The 17,758-nt window shown below is 42.9% G+C and overlaps 1 protein-coding gene across 1 annotated transcript in view; it reads left to right on the plus strand.

Moving 5' to 3' along the window:
• LOC135549845 (protein Jumonji-like) overlaps positions 1–17,758 on the plus strand; it is a 93,187-nt gene that overhangs the window by 34,887 nt on the left and 40,542 nt on the right. Inside the window, 2 exon segments of the mRNA XM_064980184.1 lie at positions 4,732–4,855; positions 10,083–10,203. Of these exon segments, the coding sequence (XP_064836256.1) occupies positions 4,732–4,855; positions 10,083–10,203 (245 nt within the window).

Genomic DNA, 17,758 nt, shown 5'->3' on the forward strand with positions numbered 1-17,758 from the left:
AAATAACACTGCAAAAAAAGTTTTTCTGGATAAAAAAATAAACAGAATGTAGCTAAGCACTGTTAAATCCTAGAGGGCAACCTGGTTCAGTCTGCTTTCCACCACACATTGGTGATGAATTTACCTTTCAGAAGGACAATAACATAACTCGAGGCCAACTCTACGTTGGAGTTGCTTAACGAAAATATGGAATATTCCTGAGTGGCTGAGTTACAGTTTTGATTTAAATCTCCTTGAAAATCTATGGCAAGACCTGACAATGGTTGTCTAGCAATGATCCACAACTAATTTGACAGAGCTTAAAACATTAAGTACAATCCAGGTGTGGAAAGCTTTTAGACTTACTCAGACTCAGTGTAATTAATTGCTGCCAAAGGTGCTCCTACAGATGATTAACTTGGGTGTGAATTATTTTGTAAACTAAATGTTTAAATTGGCAGACATTTCTAAAAACATGGTTTCACTTTCATGTGGTGTTGTATGATTGAGAAAATGTATTTAATACATTTTGAATTCAGTCTAACACAATCAAATGTGGTAGAAGTCAAGGGGTATGAATACTTTCTGAAGCCCCTGTATGTGAAAATGGTGTGTTTTTGTAGTAAAAATGGTAGGGAAGTGTTTTTCAATGACGACAAGCAATTGGTCAAAATCACACAATGCACACCGATGGTGACATTGGAAACACATCATTTTCACATGTTGGAGTGGTGCTGGAAATGATGAATGTGAAGTTTCCCCTTTAAGACGGCTGCAAATGTCCCTGCTTTAGACCCTGGTACTAACCCTGTAGAAATAACCATACCGCAGTGCTTCTAGTGTAAACCGCAGCCTCCGAACAGTCAGGTGTAGACTACGTTTCTTCCTGAAGCCTTATTGGGGATGTTCCAGACGCTAAAGGGTTCACAAGTTGATATGGAGTTTCTTTTTGGCGTCTATTAACAGTCTCTACTGGCGCGTGTTTACAGTGCGATGAGGGAGCCAGCGTGTCGTCTGATGTAGAGTGGCTCCGTCTGCTGTGACAGACGTCTGTCTGGGACTACCCACCTTTAGTCTCTGTATGGGACTACCCACCTTTCCCATCCTGGCTCGTCTCAGTGGGAATGTTAAAGGAGTAGAAGCTCTTGATGTCGTTTAGAGGAGCCTCCGTGTGTCTTTCTGTTCGCTGTGTTTGCCAAGGTGGAGCACTGTGGTATGAAAGGCAGTGTGTTCTGAGTCCCTTTGGGGCCCCTAAAACGTGTGTGTGTGTTGCAGAGCGTGCTGTGTGCCAGCCGGGCTGCTCCAGTAGACACAGAGGCCCCAGCGCTCATTAGCAGGCTGTGGGTTCCCTGCGGGAGGGGAGGGTGTCAGCGGGCGGGGGGTGTCAGCTCAGTGCTGCGTGTTGTCTCTGTGGTGGTGCCAGCGCCACAGCTCTCATCTGAGCCCCGGCCCTGCTCTGCCAGCAGCCCGACTCTCCCTCTCTGAAGAGGCCTAGCATCCCTCCGTCAGTCAGTCAGCCCCCTCGACGGCCTGCTGCCTGCCTGCCTAACTACCCACTCATGCGTCTCTGCTCGTCTCTCTGCCTACCCACGTCAGTCAAACTGTCAGTTGTGCCATTTGACAGAACCGGCTTTACTTACAGCAAAGGCACAATAGTAATGTTGGATTGCCAAACCGTTTTTGGTCGGATGAACATGTTGTGATGTATGACTCAGTGGGTCTGGGGGTTTAGAGAGGAGCTGAGACCTAGTTATGATTCCGAGGGGTTTAACCCGTACTAAGCAGATGGGCAGGGCTGCATGTCTGTTAAGACCAGCGATCCGCAGAACAAAGTCCCATTTTAAAAGATGTAACAGTGCTGAGTTGTTTCCGTAGAGCGTTGTGAACCTTTTTGACTCCTTTCGCAGTTCTTTTTGCGTTGACATTTGACTTTGGTGTAAAAATACATTTGCAACATTTGTTGCGTCTCTTCGGGGCTCTCGGCTAATGATGTCCAGCACTCTGCATTTTACAAAGTTGCGTCACTACATGTAGGGAGATGAGGAAATCACTCTGGCAGTCTGCCAGCCTCCAAGAGGATTTAAAAAAAAATAATAATTCATGCAAATTCTTGGTCAGCTCTGAGGTGTCGTCTGTGGGTGGGTGGGTGGGTGGGGGCCTGCATGCTTGTCAGTCGAAGCTAAGTGTAATGAGGAGTGGTGGTGCACAGCATCAGCAAAAGACGTGTGTGTGTGTGTGTGTGTGTGTGTGTGTCGGCAGGGTATCATGGCTGTCACCCCTCCATTTCATCAGGAGGAGACAGTCTAACCTCCACCAACACTTTGATTATCATGCAATATCTCAGTGAAGGCCGCTACTGATGATCACTACAGGGCAACTCCACAGTAACTTTAAAATGTATGCCTAACAAAAACAAATGATTTCAAACCAAAACACAACTCTATGCACAATGACTAATTTGAACAATTTACACAGTAAAAAAAAATGTTGATTTCAATTTTACTGGAAACTGTGCAGATGCAAAGTCTGGTAACAGAATTACAGTTAAATCTCCCTCAATTTTATTGTTACCAAACTTTCTGTACAGTTATTCCTGTGTGTTTTGGTAAAAGTGGAACTTATTCATTGAGCTCTATGGGTTGTTAAACTTTCAAATCAATGGTTTTTGTTTGATGTACATTTTCAAGTGAGAGATCTGAGAGTAATTCCTTTACCACGGAATTACCCTACAGCTATTTCAGTAGAGATCCAGTGTGTTTGTTAACTCTCGTTTTCATGTAATATCCTCATCATTAGTGTTACACATCAAACATTAGCCTAGTACAGTTGCACTGTGTGCGGGATGCAGCGCTGTACTTTGAGGGGAAGCAGGGTTATAAGTGGTATACAGTAAATCTGCTAAGGGTAGGAAGCAGGTTATTTCTGTACTCACACACTGGAGACCTTAATAATGAAGCATGTTGGAAAGTTAGTGTCCTGTAATGGAAGTTCATAGAAGGAAATCATTCAATTGAAATACATTCATGAAGCCCACATCTATGGATTTCACATGACTGTGCAGGGGCGCAGCCATTGATGGGCTTGGGAGGGCATAGGCCCACCCACTTGGGAGCCAGGTTCAGCCAGTCAGAACCTCCTCCGCAACCCCATCCACCTCACGCAATCTCGCAGGTGAAGAAGCCGGATGTGGTTGTCCTGCGCTGGTGTGGTTACACGCGGCCTGCGGTTGTGAGGCCAGTTGGATGAACTGCCAAATTCTCTAAAATGACGTTGGAGGCGGCTTATGGTAGAGAAATTAACATTCAAATCTGGCAACAGCTCTGTTGGACATTCCTGCAGTCAGCATGTCAATTGCACGCTCCCTTAACTTGAGACACCTGTGGCATTGTGTTGTGACAAAACTACACATTTTAGAGTGGCCTTCTATTGTCCCCAGCACTGCGTAATGATCATGCTGTTTAATTAGCGTCTTGATAGGTGTGGCATATCAGGTGGATGGATTATCTTGGCAAAGGAGAAATGCTCACTAACAGGTATTTAAACAATTTGTGCATTTTAGAGAAATACACTTGTTGCGCATATGGAACATTTCTGGGATCTTTTATTTCATCTCATGAAACATGGGACCAACACTTTACATCTTGCGTTTATATTTTTGTTCAGTGTATATATGAACAAATATACAGTCGAAGTTTACATACCTACGATCTTTACATACGAACTTTGTCCCCATGTGCAGTTGCAAACCTTAGTCTGGCTTTTTTTATGGCAGTTTTGGAGCAGTGGCTTCTTCCTTGCTGAGCGACCTTTCAGGTTAGGTCGATATAGGACTCGTTTTACTGTGGATGTAGATACTTTTGTACCGGTTTCCCCCAGCATCATCACAAGGTCCTTTGCTGATGTTCTGGGATTGATTTGCACTTTTCGCACCAAAGTACGTTCATCTCTAGGAGACAGAACGCGTCTCCTTCCTGAGCGGTATGACGGCTGCCTGGTCCCATGGTTTTTATACTTGCGTACCATTGGTTGTACAGATAAACATGGTACCTTCAGGCGTTTAGAAATGACTCCCAAGGATGAACCAGACTTGTGGAGGTCTACAAAAAAAATTCTGATGGTCTTGGCTGATTTCTTTTGATTTTCCCAAGCAAAGATGCACTGAGTTTAAAGGTAGGCCTTGAAATACAGCCACAGGCACACCTCCAATTGACTCAAATGATGTCATTTAGCCTATCAGAAGCTTCTAAAGCCATGACATCATTTTCTGTCCTTTTCCAAGCAGTTTAAAGGCACAGTCAACTTAGTGCATGTATACTTCTGACCTACTGGAATTGTGATTCAGTGAAATAATCTATAGTTGGGAAAATTACTTTTGTCATGCACACAGCAGATGTCCTAACCGACTTGCCAAAACTATAGTTTGTTAACGGGACATTTGTGGAGTGGTTGAAAAATGAGTTTTAATGACTCCAACCTAAGTGTATGTAAACTTCTGACTTCAACTGTAAATAGGAAATATGTCATGCTTCTTCTGAAGGACCCAGAATATCATGGTTTTGTTCTAGTTTCGTGAGGAATCACCTTTCGGTCTTCTGTGTGTCATGGTTATGTTGTGAGAAACATGGTGCATTTGGTGCTACTTGTAATGCTTTTCGATCTTATGCTAATGTAAGTGTTATGCTACTGTGTAGTCATCTACTATGCTGTGTTATGGTAACATCCTATTGCTAACCAGTTGCCCTGTGTTTTTAGGATGACATAGATGGGATCCCCTGGTCAGAGGAGAGGGATGTGAGGAAGGTGCTCTATCTCTCCCTGAAGGAGTTCAAGACTGCTCAGAAAAGGCAGCTTGGAGATGGAACCAAATACACAAATGGTGAGTTTCTCCGGAGACTCTTCTCTCCACCACTGACCCAGTCAGCCTTTTGTCTGGACGCTCATAGACCTGTGATGAGCTACTGTGTTTAGTTGTTTACAGTGGACTAGCTGAAAATGATCTGGTAGTTGTGATGGAATAGTGACATGTTTAATATGGAGTTATTTCAGAGTGAAGGTGCTTTGGTAAACACAATGAAACAGAGGATGCTGCAGGTTTTTTTTCTAAGCAGGTGCAATATAAAGTCCATGGAGCTCAGTGTGTGTATGTGTGTATACACCCAGGATAAAGTCTGGTTTGTGCTATCTGATGCTACTTTGTTTAACACCTTCGCTGTGCTTCAATCCAAATCCACTCTGCTCTGTCTTCAAACAAGTAGATTAAACTTCACACAGGCCTCTGAACCTATTCTCAGCCGTCCCAGACAGTCCAGAGACTGAGGGGGAGAGAAAGTCCTCTGGAGGTTCACAACGTGCAATGCAGGCAAGGGGAAGCCTCAGTTTAGATCTAGGTTACAGGCTTTGTCGCTCACAGACTGCACTGTACCGACTGAAACTGTCCTCTATTTTGGAGAATCAGTCAAACATCAACTACTGTGATGGTAGTGTTCTCACCCCCTCCTCCTTCTGCAGTGTTGTCGGTCTCTGGAGCCAGCTGCCTGCAGACACCCATGGATCCAACAGCAGAGGGAAGGGACCAAACCCGCAAGGCCCTAAGCGTGTCAGACCCCCGGCCCCCTGTCTATCTCCCATCTATAACCGGCAATCATGCCATCTCCCTGACCACTTTACCTCTCTGTTGGCAGACGTCCATCTCTTTTCCTCTTTCTCTCTCTGCATTATTGAACTAATTACGTGATGCCCTTCTGCGTCCCATTCCTCTCTCTCTCTCTCTCTCTCTCTCTCTCTCTCTCTCTCTCTCTCTCTCTCTCTCTCTCTCTCTCTCTCTCTCTCTCTCTCTCTCTCTCTCTCTCTCTCTCTCTCTCTCTCTCTCTCTCTCTCTCTCTCTCTCTCTCTCTCTCTCTCTCTCTCTCTCTCTCTCTCTCTCTCTCTCTCTCTCTCTCTCTCTCTCCCTGTTATTCCTCCCTAGATGGAAGGCATCATTACATCAATAGGCCTCTGGTTACTGCTGCTCAGGAAGCTGTCTTCCGGCTCCACTGCCCTCCTCAATCCCCCTCTCCATATCGCTCCCCCTGTGGTTCTCAGAGGGCGTAGCTCAGTTCTATTGATGGAACTACTGTCTGCGTTGGAGCTGGTGGATGGTAGTGACTTCTCTTCCCCATAACACCACTGGCACCGGCTTTGTCCTGTCTGTCCCTTAGCACTGACCACTGAGACCTCAGGGGATGGAACTGTGGCAGTTTTGGCTAGAGCGTAGTGGCAGAGGGCACAGTACCTTGGTCTGGCCTTCTCTGAGAGAGTAACAGACTGCCCAATCTGCAGCATGTCATTCTCACATGCCACATTCACTGGACTTGTTATGAACTTGTTATTTTTTCAATATATTTGTTATTTTCTGAGAATGACAGTGCGATGGATGGAGGTGGTGTCAAAGAGCAGTAGGCCAGATTTGAACCTATGCCAACACTAGACGTGTGCCAGAAGTGACTGTATCTTAGACTGCTAGACCAGCCTAGGCCACATAGACTTATTATTGGGTAGAGCTTATAATTTGACTCTTAGTACTCGCAGTAGACATTAGTTACTAAATAGGATCTCTGTCTCCTTCGGTCCAGGTTGAAATTGTGGGACAGCCATTTTAAAAACACTACTTTTGTTGTCCTATTGTAGTGTCGTCTCCTAGCATTCCCCTTTCAGTATCCCGTTCTATTGTCAGAAGTAGTTGGAAATTAATTCAAATGGGTTAAAATCCCAAATGTCAAACACATTGTTTATTTTTATATACACAATATGGTCCCAATCATACTGTGTCATAAAAGCTTTGAGAGGGATTTTTTTTTAAATTGTTACTTGCCATAGTTGTGACGGCCACAGCACTCAGTGAGTGAGCTAGCAGACCCCAAGCTTGCTCCGTTAGAAACCGCATTATTCAGTCGTAATCACTCTGTTTGTAAAGGTGATTAATCCGAAGTAATGCCACTCTCCTGGCTGTTAATATTTTATATCTGCCTCTGGGCTTCCTGTCTGCATTACTCCACCTCCCACTAATGGGCTACACTCTGTGGTTTTGCTACGGTACGCACCCCCTCACCTCTCCATCTCTCCTTCCTTCCATCTCGCTTGCCCTCTCCAGAGAGCAGGAGGAACATGGCAAGGCGATGGGCTTAGTTAAGCACGCATAAATCTGATTACAGACCCTTACGGATCAGCCGACATCCCCCTTCCCCGCTAGGCCTCACTGGGACCAGGGGAAAGAGTTTAGGCCCCAGCCCAGTGTGGCTCCCTCCATGACTCGCAGTCTGCATCCCAGCCTCTCTATCTTCCTCACTGCCCGGCCCCTCACAATGGCATTGATGTGAGACCGACGTGTAAAACAACTCAGAGGAGAGGCAAGATGGCCCCTCACCAGGCTGTTTATGTTCAGTATGAGTATTATCCCAGTCACATACTACCACTGATTAGTGATGCGCAGATTAGTGTAGATGAATCTGGAGAATGCTTTCTTTGAGTTATTGGTGTCTTGTGTAGTAAGCTTCATTATACCTGGAAAGTGTTCTTTAAAGTCATTCAAAGCCAAAGCTCAAATTTAGATTATTTCGAAAGGCTGATTTGTGAAGGTACATTTCAGGGAGGTGTTCCACCAAACAGCCTGCAGGTCAACGACGTGACAAACTTCCCTGTCTTGAGTGTAACTGCTCTCGTCCTTGTTAGCATGTGTGGCCCTTTGTTCCTCCAAGGAGGCCTAAATGAGTGAATCATGAGTACATATAAAGACTTTTGGGGCCTAGAGTCTCTCTGCCAGCTGAACACCTAACTAACCCTGCATATATTATTTACACACAGTTGAAGTCGGAAGTTTACATACACCTTAGCCAAATACATTTAAACTCAGTTTTTCACAATTCCTGACATTTAATCCCAGTAAAAATTCCCTCTTAGGTCAGTTAGGATCACCACTTTATTTAAAGACTGAAATGTCAGAATAATAGTAGAGAATGGTTTATTTCCGCTTTTATTTCTTTCACCACATTCCCAGTGGGTCAGAAGTTTACATAGACTCAATTACTATTTGATAGCATTGGCTTTAAATTGTTTAACTTGGGTCAAATGTTTCGGGTAGCCTTCCACAAGCTTCTCACAATAAGTTGGGTGAATTTTGGCCCATTCCTCCTGACAGAGCTGGTGTAACTGAGTCAGGTTTTAGGCCTCCTTGCTGCACATGCTTTTTCAGTTCTGCCACAAATGTTCTATGGGATTGAGGTCAGGGCTTTGTGATGGCCACAAAGCCATCATATATCTTGACTTTGTTGTCCTTAAGGCATTTTGCCACAACTTTGGAATTATGCTTGGGATCATTGTCCATTTGGAAGACCCACTTGCGACCAAGCTTTAACTGACTGATGCCTTGATGTTGCTTCAATATATCCACATCATTTCCCTGCCTCATGATGCCATCTATTTTGTGAAGTGCACCAGTCCCTCCTGCAGCAAAGCACCCTCACAACATGATGATGCCACCCCCGTGCTTCACGCTTGGGATGGTGTTCTTCGGCTTGCAAGCCTCCCCCTTTTTCCTCCAAACATAACGATGGTCATTATGGCCAAACTGTTCTATTTTTGTTTCATCAGGCTAGAGGACATTTCCACAAAAAGTACGATCTTTGTCCCCATGTGCAGTTGCAAACCATAGTCTGGCTTTTTTAATGACGGTTTTGGAGCAGTGGCTTCTTCTTTGCTGAGCGGCCTTTCAGGTTATGTCGATATTGGACTCGTTTTACTGTGGATATAGATACTTTTGTACCTGTTTCCTCCAACATCTTCACAAGGTCCTTTGCTGTTGTTCTGGGATTGATTTGCACTTTTCGCACCAAAGTACGTTCATCTCTAGGAGACAGAACGCGTCTCCTTCCTGAGCCGCATGACGGCTGCGTGGTCCCATGGTTTTTATACTTGCGTACTATTGGTTGTACAGATGAACGTGCTACCTTCAGGCGTTTGGAAATTGCTCCCAAGGATATACCAGGCTTCTGGAGGTCTACAAAAATAATTCTGATGGTCTTAGTTGATTTTATTTTGATTTTCCCATGATGTCAAGCAAAGAGGCACTGAGTTTGAAGGTAGGCCTTGAAATACATCCACAGGTACACCCCAAACTGACACAAATGATGTCGATTAGCCTATCAGAAGCTTCTAAAGCCATGACCTAATTTTCTGGAATTTTCCAAGCAGTTTAAAGGCAGTCAACTTAGTGCATGTAAACTTCTGACCCGCTGGAATTGTGATACAGTGAATTCTAAGTGAAATAGTCTGTCCGTATGAAATTGTTGGAAAAATGACTTGTCATGCACAAAGTAGATGTCCTAACCGACTTGCCAAAACTATAGTTTGTTAAGACATTTGTGGAGTGATTGAAAAATGAGTTTTAATGACTCCAACCTAAGTGTATGTAAACTTCTGACTTCAACTGTGTGTACACACACAACAAACCTTAACCATTTATTTTCCTGAGCACCTCTATGGTCTGACTCATACTACCAGAGCATGTTAGGAGCAGTTTACAGCCATGACAGGGTATACGACTGGCCTCCTGCTGTCAGGTAGTGGCCTGCACTCTGTACAGACTTTAACTACCAGTTGCATGAGCGCCAAACAAGTTTTCATAGGAAGCCACTGCTCAACTCAACCGTTCGTTACTATGTCATTATTACCATTCTAATTTATTTTCCTTTGACACCTGCTGTTAGGGTTTAGGGTTGTGGTTTGGGGTTGGCACATCAGGTAAGGTGTCAGTCCTAAGAAATGTGATAGGAGGGTGATGTGTCAACTAGAAATTCCAGTACCAGGTAGTAGACACTTTGCACGACCTACAAAGAGGGTTTCACTTAATTGATTAGCCAATGCAGAAAAACTATGTGTTCATTCATTTGACTTGAATGTCTTTTTGAGCTCTGCTCCTTTCTCCGGAGTCTGGACTTGTTCACTTTGCTCAGCCCACGGGCTCCAAACACACATCATCCCTCTTACTTTGTTCACTCCGTTTCTCTCCGGTCAACCTGTCGTAGCAGTACACGACATGGTCTCTGACCCCTGTCCTCTTGTCTCTGTAGGTTCCCATGCCCGTGGCCAGCTCAACGGCTTGGGGCAGAAGGGCCACAAGGCTGACGGGTTGCGGTTCCAGAGCACCGATGGCAGCAGCGAGTACTCTGGGGATGGTCCTGCCAAGAAGAGGTGAGTGGTGTTAACCTATACTCTGGAGAGATCGTTCTCTCTGCTCGCTCTCTGCTCAGCAGCAGCTTTGACCAAGACCGAGTGAAGGTAGTGAATCAGGGGGGGCTCTACAGTACTTTTTTTCATGGCCTGCAGTACAGCCCGGCGTCAGGTGTTTTGAACCAGGTGATGTCAGCATTTGTTAATTCAGTGCTCTGCGTTTTGTCATGATGGGAGTGTGTGTGTGTGTGTGTGTGGGGGAGCGAGAATTATCAAAGCAAAAATGAACAAATGGGCTGGTAAATGTATGAAAGCCTCTGCCGTCTTTTATTAATTCACGTCATTCCTGCTGTATTCTCGTCTAAGTAATGGGACATGACAGCATTAACAGTGAAGGGTAAAGACGAGTTTGATTCTGAGGAATGGGAGCTTTTTATCCAGTGTTCGTTCTTAAAATGCAGAATGTTTTTAATTAGGGAGTTGATGTGTTGAGCATTTCCAATTAATAATTTAGGAGAAAGTTAATGCATTCAAATACAACAATTAGCTTGTTGCCATGTAATTTGTACTAGTGATTTGTAATCTGTAAAGGCCTTGGGAGAACTCCGCTTCACAAGAGCTTCTCTCACTCCGTTTCTCCCCTCAGGCTCATTCTCATGGGAAGTAGAATAAGTTATTTGGAAATTGAAAATTGGTACATGTGCTTCTTATACCTTTTATTCTCCCTTTGAGATTCAAGTGATTTAACTCTAATGGGTTCTTTAGATCTAGTGTAAAGAGAGGGGACTGTGTGTGGTGTGTGTGTGTGTGTGGAGATTGGATGAAGTTAGGGTGAAGACTCTGAAAACCGTCTATATAATATATGAGTGAAATATTGTGCCCAGATTGAACATGTTGGCCTGGTCATTCCTTGTAGGGTTCCCCACTGATGTGGTGCTCTGTACCTCTTGGCTGACTGTCACCTGGGAAATGTTTGTTTAGTTAACCTGTCTAGGACCGCAACAGCCAGTGAAAGGGCAGGGTGCCAAATTCAAAACAACACAAATCTCATAATTAAAATTCCTCAAGCATACAAGTATTTTACACCACTTTAAAGATCAAATTCTCTTAAATCCAGCCACAGTGTCTGATTTACAGCAAAAGCACCACAAACGATTGTTAGGTCACCACCAAGCCACAGGAAAACATTTTTTTTCCAGCCAAAGAGGAGTCACAAAAAGCAGAAAGAGAGAAAATGAATCACTAACCTTTGATCTTCATCAGATGACACTCATAGGACTTCATGTTACACAATACATGTATGTTTTGTTTGATAACGTTCATATTTATAGTTAAAAAAATCTGAGTTTACATTGGCGCGTTACATTCAGTAGTTCTAAAACATGCATTGATATTGCAGAGAGCCACATCAATTTACAGAAATACTCATATTAAACATTGATAAAGATACAACTATTATACATGGAACTTTAGATAAACTTCTCCTTAATGCAACCACTGTCAGATTTCAAAAAAACTTTACGGAGAAAACAAACCATGCAATAATCTGAGTACAGCCTTTAGATAACAAAGCAGCCAAAAAGATACCCGCCATATTGGGTAGTCAAAATTACTCAGAAATATAATTTTAAATATTCACTTACCTTTGATGATCTTCATCAGAATGCACTCCCAGGAATCCCAGTTCCACCATAAATGTTTGATTTGTTTGATAATGTCCATCAGTTATGTCCAAATACAGTGGGTCAAAAAAGTATTTAGTCAGCCACCAATTGTGCAAGTTCTCCCACTTAAAAAGATGAGAGGCCTGTAATTTTCATCATATGTACACTTCAACTATGACAGACAAAATGAGAAAAAAATAGCCAGTCTCCAGATCTCAACCCCATAGAAAATCTTTGGAGGGAGTTGAAAGTCCGTGTTGCCCAGCAACAGCCCCAAAACATCACTGCTCTAGAAGAGATCTGCATGGAGGAATGGGCCAAAATACCAGCAACAGTGTGTGAAAACCTTGTGAAGACTTACAGAAAACATTTGACCTCTGTCATTGCCAACAAAGGGTATATAACAAAGTATTGAGAAACTTTTGTTATTGACCAAATACTTCTTTTCCACCATAATTTGCAAATAAATTCATAAAAAATCCTACAACGTGATTTTCTGGATTTTTTTTTCTCATTTTGTCTGTCATAGTTGAAGTGTACCTATGATGAATTCTAGCTTTTATGGCTGAGTAGCAGGCAGCTTAATTTGGTCACGTTTTTCATCCAAGCTACCCAATACTGCCCCCTACCCCAAAGAAGTTAATAAGATACAGGAGACTGGTCCTCGGGAAGGGCAGAAGGAGACTAGTGAGGGACTGGAGGATACTGGGGTGGGCTGTTAGAGACTGGGGAACAGGGGTGGTGAGAGCGACTGGGAGGGCTTCGCTCTCAAACGGCAGGTCCTAGGCCTGTAACAGACCTATCACTATGGATTAAATGTATTCCTACACACACACACACACACACTCCAGCTACATTAAATGCTAATAATTAATTCACATATGCTGTATTGCAGAAGCCATAGCACATAGATCGGCTCTGTAATCTCTCTCACTATGAGACCCTCTGTGTAGACAGCCAATGCATGTTTCCTCTGCCACCGTCTCCACTTGTCCTATTTTCACGTGTGTGTGTGTGTGTTATCTTGCAGTACCTGTTAGTGAATAGTCCAGCAGACCTGGTCATTGAGGCCTGGCAAACCTGAAAAGGAGAGCAAGGGAACAAGATGGACAGATGGAGGAGAGAAGTAGACAGGCGTAGTGTCAACAGGCCTGTGTTCACTAGGGTGCTTTTCATTAGTTCTCATGCAGGAAATAAAAGCAGGCTCTCCCTCTCTTAATGAGCAGCCGGCTTACAGAGCGCTTGGCAATGGCTCAGGCCTTTTGGTGTGTGTGTGTGTGTGTGTGTGGAGGACGACTTCTTGGCCCTGGCATCTGCAGCCCACGCCAGTCTATAACAGGGTGGCTGACTGAGGAGCTGCCAGGACCTTTCACACCTGGCAATGCAATAACAAGAGAGGGGAGGCGCAGGTGCATGGTTTTGGCTGCAGCGTCCTGGGGGGCCGGGGAGGGTCCCTGTATGTCTGAGGGGAAGTGGGTCCAAGGGAGGCGTTTGGGATCTGGGTGATGTTTGTCTTCGCAGGAACCCGAGATGGGAGATCACGCACCAGGACCTCCCCTCCCTGCCAAGTACGGAAGATGTGCTTCCCCCCCTCTTCCCTTTCTCTCCAGTTCCCAGTCATACTACCCAGGCTGAAGTAGGAAACACAGGGTTCAGCCATGGTGACCATAGTTGGAGAGCTCCACATCTTATGGTGATTTTATTGAAGCCAGTTCTCCTCAGTAGCAGAAGCCAAGTAGAGCTCATTGAGCTGCTTGTTTGTTTTAATGAATGCTAAGTTAGCAATGCGCTTTCTTTCGGTCTTCTCACCCATCTACACACAATAGCCCGCAACGACAAAGTCAAAACATGTTTTTAGAAATTTGAGCACGTTTATCGAAAATTAAATGCATATATCTCATGTACATACACTAAAAGGTTTGAGGTCACTTAGAAATGTCCTTTTTTAAATACATTTTTAAAAGTCAATTTTAAAACATCATTGATCAGAAATACAGTGTAGACATTAATAAGGATCCGTGCCTTTTTGTTCAAATTGTCGCCTAAAATGACATTCCCAAATCTTAACTGCCTGTAGCTCAGGCCCTGAAGCAAGGATATGCATATTATTGATATCATTTGAAAGGAAACACTTTGAAGTTTGCAGAAATGTGAAAGTAATGTAGGAGAATATAAAACATTAGTTCTGGTGAAACATAATACAAAGAGAGAACCAACTGTTTTTTGTAAAAAAAAAAAAAATACCATCTTTGAAATGCAAGAGAAAGGCCATAATGTATTATTCCAGCCCAGGAGCAATTTAGGTTTTGGCCACTAGATGCAGTATGAGCAAAGTTTTAGACTGATCCAATGAATCATTGCATTTATTTTCTAAATGTTGTATCAAGACTGCCCAAATGTGCCCAATTTTGTTTATTAATAACCTTTCAAGTTTAAAACTGTGCACTCTCTTCAAACAATAGCATGGTATTATTTCACTCTAATCGCTACAGTAAATTGGACTGTGCAGTTAGATTAACAAGAATTTTAGCGTTCTGCCAATATCAGATAAGTCTATGTCCTGGGAAATGGTCTTGTTACTTACAACTTAATGCTAATCGCATTAGCATACGTTAGCTCAACTGTCCCATGGGGGGGACCCACCGCGCCTGAAGTTTTAATGCTGTAAATGACTAGTGTAGCTGGAAACTGCAGATTTTATTTGATTGAAGATCTACAGAAGCCCATTATCCACAACCATCACTCCTTTGTTTCAATGGCATCCTGTGTTAGCTAATCCAAGTTTCGAATTTTAAAAGGCTAATTGATAATTAGAAAACCTTTTTTGAAATTATGTTAGCACAGCTGAAAACAGTTGTGCTGATTTAAAGAAGCAATACAACTGGCATTCTTTAGACTTGTTGAGTATCTGGAGCATCAGCATCCATCTTCAGGTTTCTCCTATCACAGCCATTAAACTCAAACTGTTTTAAAGCCTCCCTTGGCCTCGTGGTGAAATCCCTGAGTAATTTCCTTCCTCTCTGGAAACTGAGTTAGTAAGGACGCCTATATCTTTAGTGGCTGGGTGTGTTTATACACCATCAAAATTGTAATCAATAACTTTACCATTCTCAAAGAGAAATTCAATGTCTGAATCTGTGTTTGAAATTCACTGCTCGACTGAGGGACCTTACAATTGTCTGTATGTGTGGGGCACAGAGATGAGGCAGTCATTAAAATCATGTAAAACACCTTTGTGACTTGTCAAGCAATATACTTACTCCTGAATTTATTTGTGGTTTCCATAATAAAGGTTTTGAATACTTATTGACTCACGACATTTTAGATTTTTCATTTTTTAAATTCATTTGTAAAAATGTCTAAAACCATACTTTCACTTTGACATTATGGGGTATTGTGTGTGTGTGTAGGCCAGTGACGATCTCAATTGTATCCATTTTGAATTCAGGCGGTAACTCAACAAAATGTGGAAAAGTCAAGGGGTGTGAATAACTTCTGAAGGCACTGTATATATGTGATATACACTTAACCTTTCTTGCGCAGGGAACCCCTCGACAACATTCCAATGAAAAGGCAGCACGCGAAATTCAAAAAGATTTTTTAGTAATACGTTCACAAGTCCAATATAGCAAATGAAAGATAAACATCTTGTTAATCTACCCATCGTGTCCGATTTTCAAAAATGCTTTACAGCTAAAGCACATTGTTAGATTGTTAGATCACCGCCAAGTCGAAAAAACACAGCCATTTTTCTAGCCAAAGATAGGAGTCACAAAAAGCAGAAATATAGATAAAATATTTATCACTAACCTTTTGATGATCTTCATCAGATGACACTCATAGAACATCATGTTACACACTACATTTATGTTTTGTTCGATAATGTGCATATTTATATCCAAAACTCTGTTTACATTGGCGCCTTACGTGCAGTAATGTTTTGATTCCAAACCATCTGGTGATTTTGCAGAAATACTCATAATAAACATTGATAAAAGATACAAGTGTTATTCACAGAATTAAAGAGAGACTTTGCCTTAATGCAACTGCTGTGTCAGATTTCAAAAAACTTTATGGAAAAAGCATAATTTGAGAACGGTGCTCAGAACCCAAAACAGCCAGAGGAATATCTGCCATTTTGGAATCAACAAAGTTAGAAACAACACCATAAATATTCACTTACCTTTTGATGATCATCAGAAGGCACTCCCAGGAATCCCAGTTCGACAATGACTGATTTGTTCCATCATTTATGTCCAAATAGCCACTTGTTGTTAGCGTGTTCAGCCCAGTAATCCATCTTCATGAGGCGTGAGCATTTCAACCAGACAAAAACTCAAAGCTCCATTACAGTCCTTTTAGAAACATGTCAAACGATGTATGGAATCAAACGTTAGGATGTTTTTAACATAAAACATCAATGTTCCAACCGTAGAGTTCCTTTGTCTTCAGAAGAATCGCTGGAACGCGAGGTAACTCTGTCGGGAGCGCGTGTCATGAGACCGAGGCACTATGCCAGACCACTGTTTCAAACAGGTCTCATGAGCCCCTCCTTTATAGTAGAATCCTCATTCAAGTTACAAAATATGGTTGACATCTAGTGGAAGCCCTAGGAAGTGCAACCTCACCCATATCTTAATGTGTACTTGGTAGGCCGAGCTTTGAAAAACTACAAACCTCAGCTGTCCCACTTCCTGGTTGGATTTTTCTCAGGTTTTCGCCTGCCATATGAGTTCTGTTATACTCACAGACATCATTCAAACCGTTTTAGAAACTTCAGAGTGTTCTCTATCCAATACTAATAATAATATGCATATATTAGCATCCGGGACAGAGTTGGAGGCAGTTCACTCTGGGCACGTTATTCATCCAAAAGTGAAAATGCTGTCCCCTATCCCAAAAAGGTTAACAAAATATAAACGCAACATGCAACAATTTCAAAGATTTTACTGCATTACAGTTCATATAAGGAAATCAATGAGTCAATTGAAATTAATGCGCTAGGCCCTAGTCTATGGATTTTACATGACCGGGAATACAGATCTGCATCTGTTGATCATGGATGCCTTTTTAAAAGAAATAGGAGTGTGGATCAGAAACGGTCAGTATCTGTTGTGATCACCATTTGCCTCATGCAGAGCGACACATCTCACCATAGAGTTGATCAGGCTGTTGATTGTGGAATGTTGTCCCATTCCTCTTCAATGGTTGTGCGAAGTTGCTGGATATTGGCGGGATCAGAAACACTGTTATACACGTCAATCCAGAGCATCCCAAACTTGCTCAATGGGAGACAATTCTGGTGAGTATGCAGAAACTCTGATTTATCCATGAAGAGCACACTTCTCCAGCATGCCAGTGGCCATCGAAGGTGAGCATGTACATCGCCAAAATGCAGTCAGGTCAAGACCCTGGTGTGGACAACATCCTTGGGTTGTCTGCCCAAACAGTTTTATCAGCTGTCGGAGTGGTTGGTCTCAGACGATCCAGCACTTGAAGAAGCTGGATGTAGAGGTCCTGGGCTGGCGTGGTTACACGTGATCTGCGGTTGTTAGGCTGGTTGGAGGTACTGCTAAATTCTCTAAAATGACGTTGTGGCTTATGGTAGAGAAATTAACAAAATTCTCTGGCAACATCTCTGGTGGACATTCCTGCAGTAAGCATGCCAATTGCATGCTCCCTCAACTTGAGACATCTGTGCCATTGTGTTGTGATAACTGCACATTTTAGTGGCCTTTTATTGTCCCCAGTGCAAGGTGCACCTGTGTAATGATCATGCTGTTTAATAATTAGCTTATTGATATGCCACATCTGTCAGGTGGCTGGATTATCTTGGCAAAGGAGAAATGCTCAATAAAAGGGATGTACACATTTGTTCACAGTCCGAGAGAAAATGTTCTTTTGTATGTGTG

The sequence above is a fragment of the Oncorhynchus masou genome, chromosome 12, assembly GCF_036934945.1.
Source record: "Oncorhynchus masou masou isolate Uvic2021 chromosome 12, UVic_Omas_1.1, whole genome shotgun sequence".
In the NCBI taxonomy this organism is placed as follows: domain Eukaryota; kingdom Metazoa; phylum Chordata; class Actinopteri; order Salmoniformes; family Salmonidae; genus Oncorhynchus; species Oncorhynchus masou.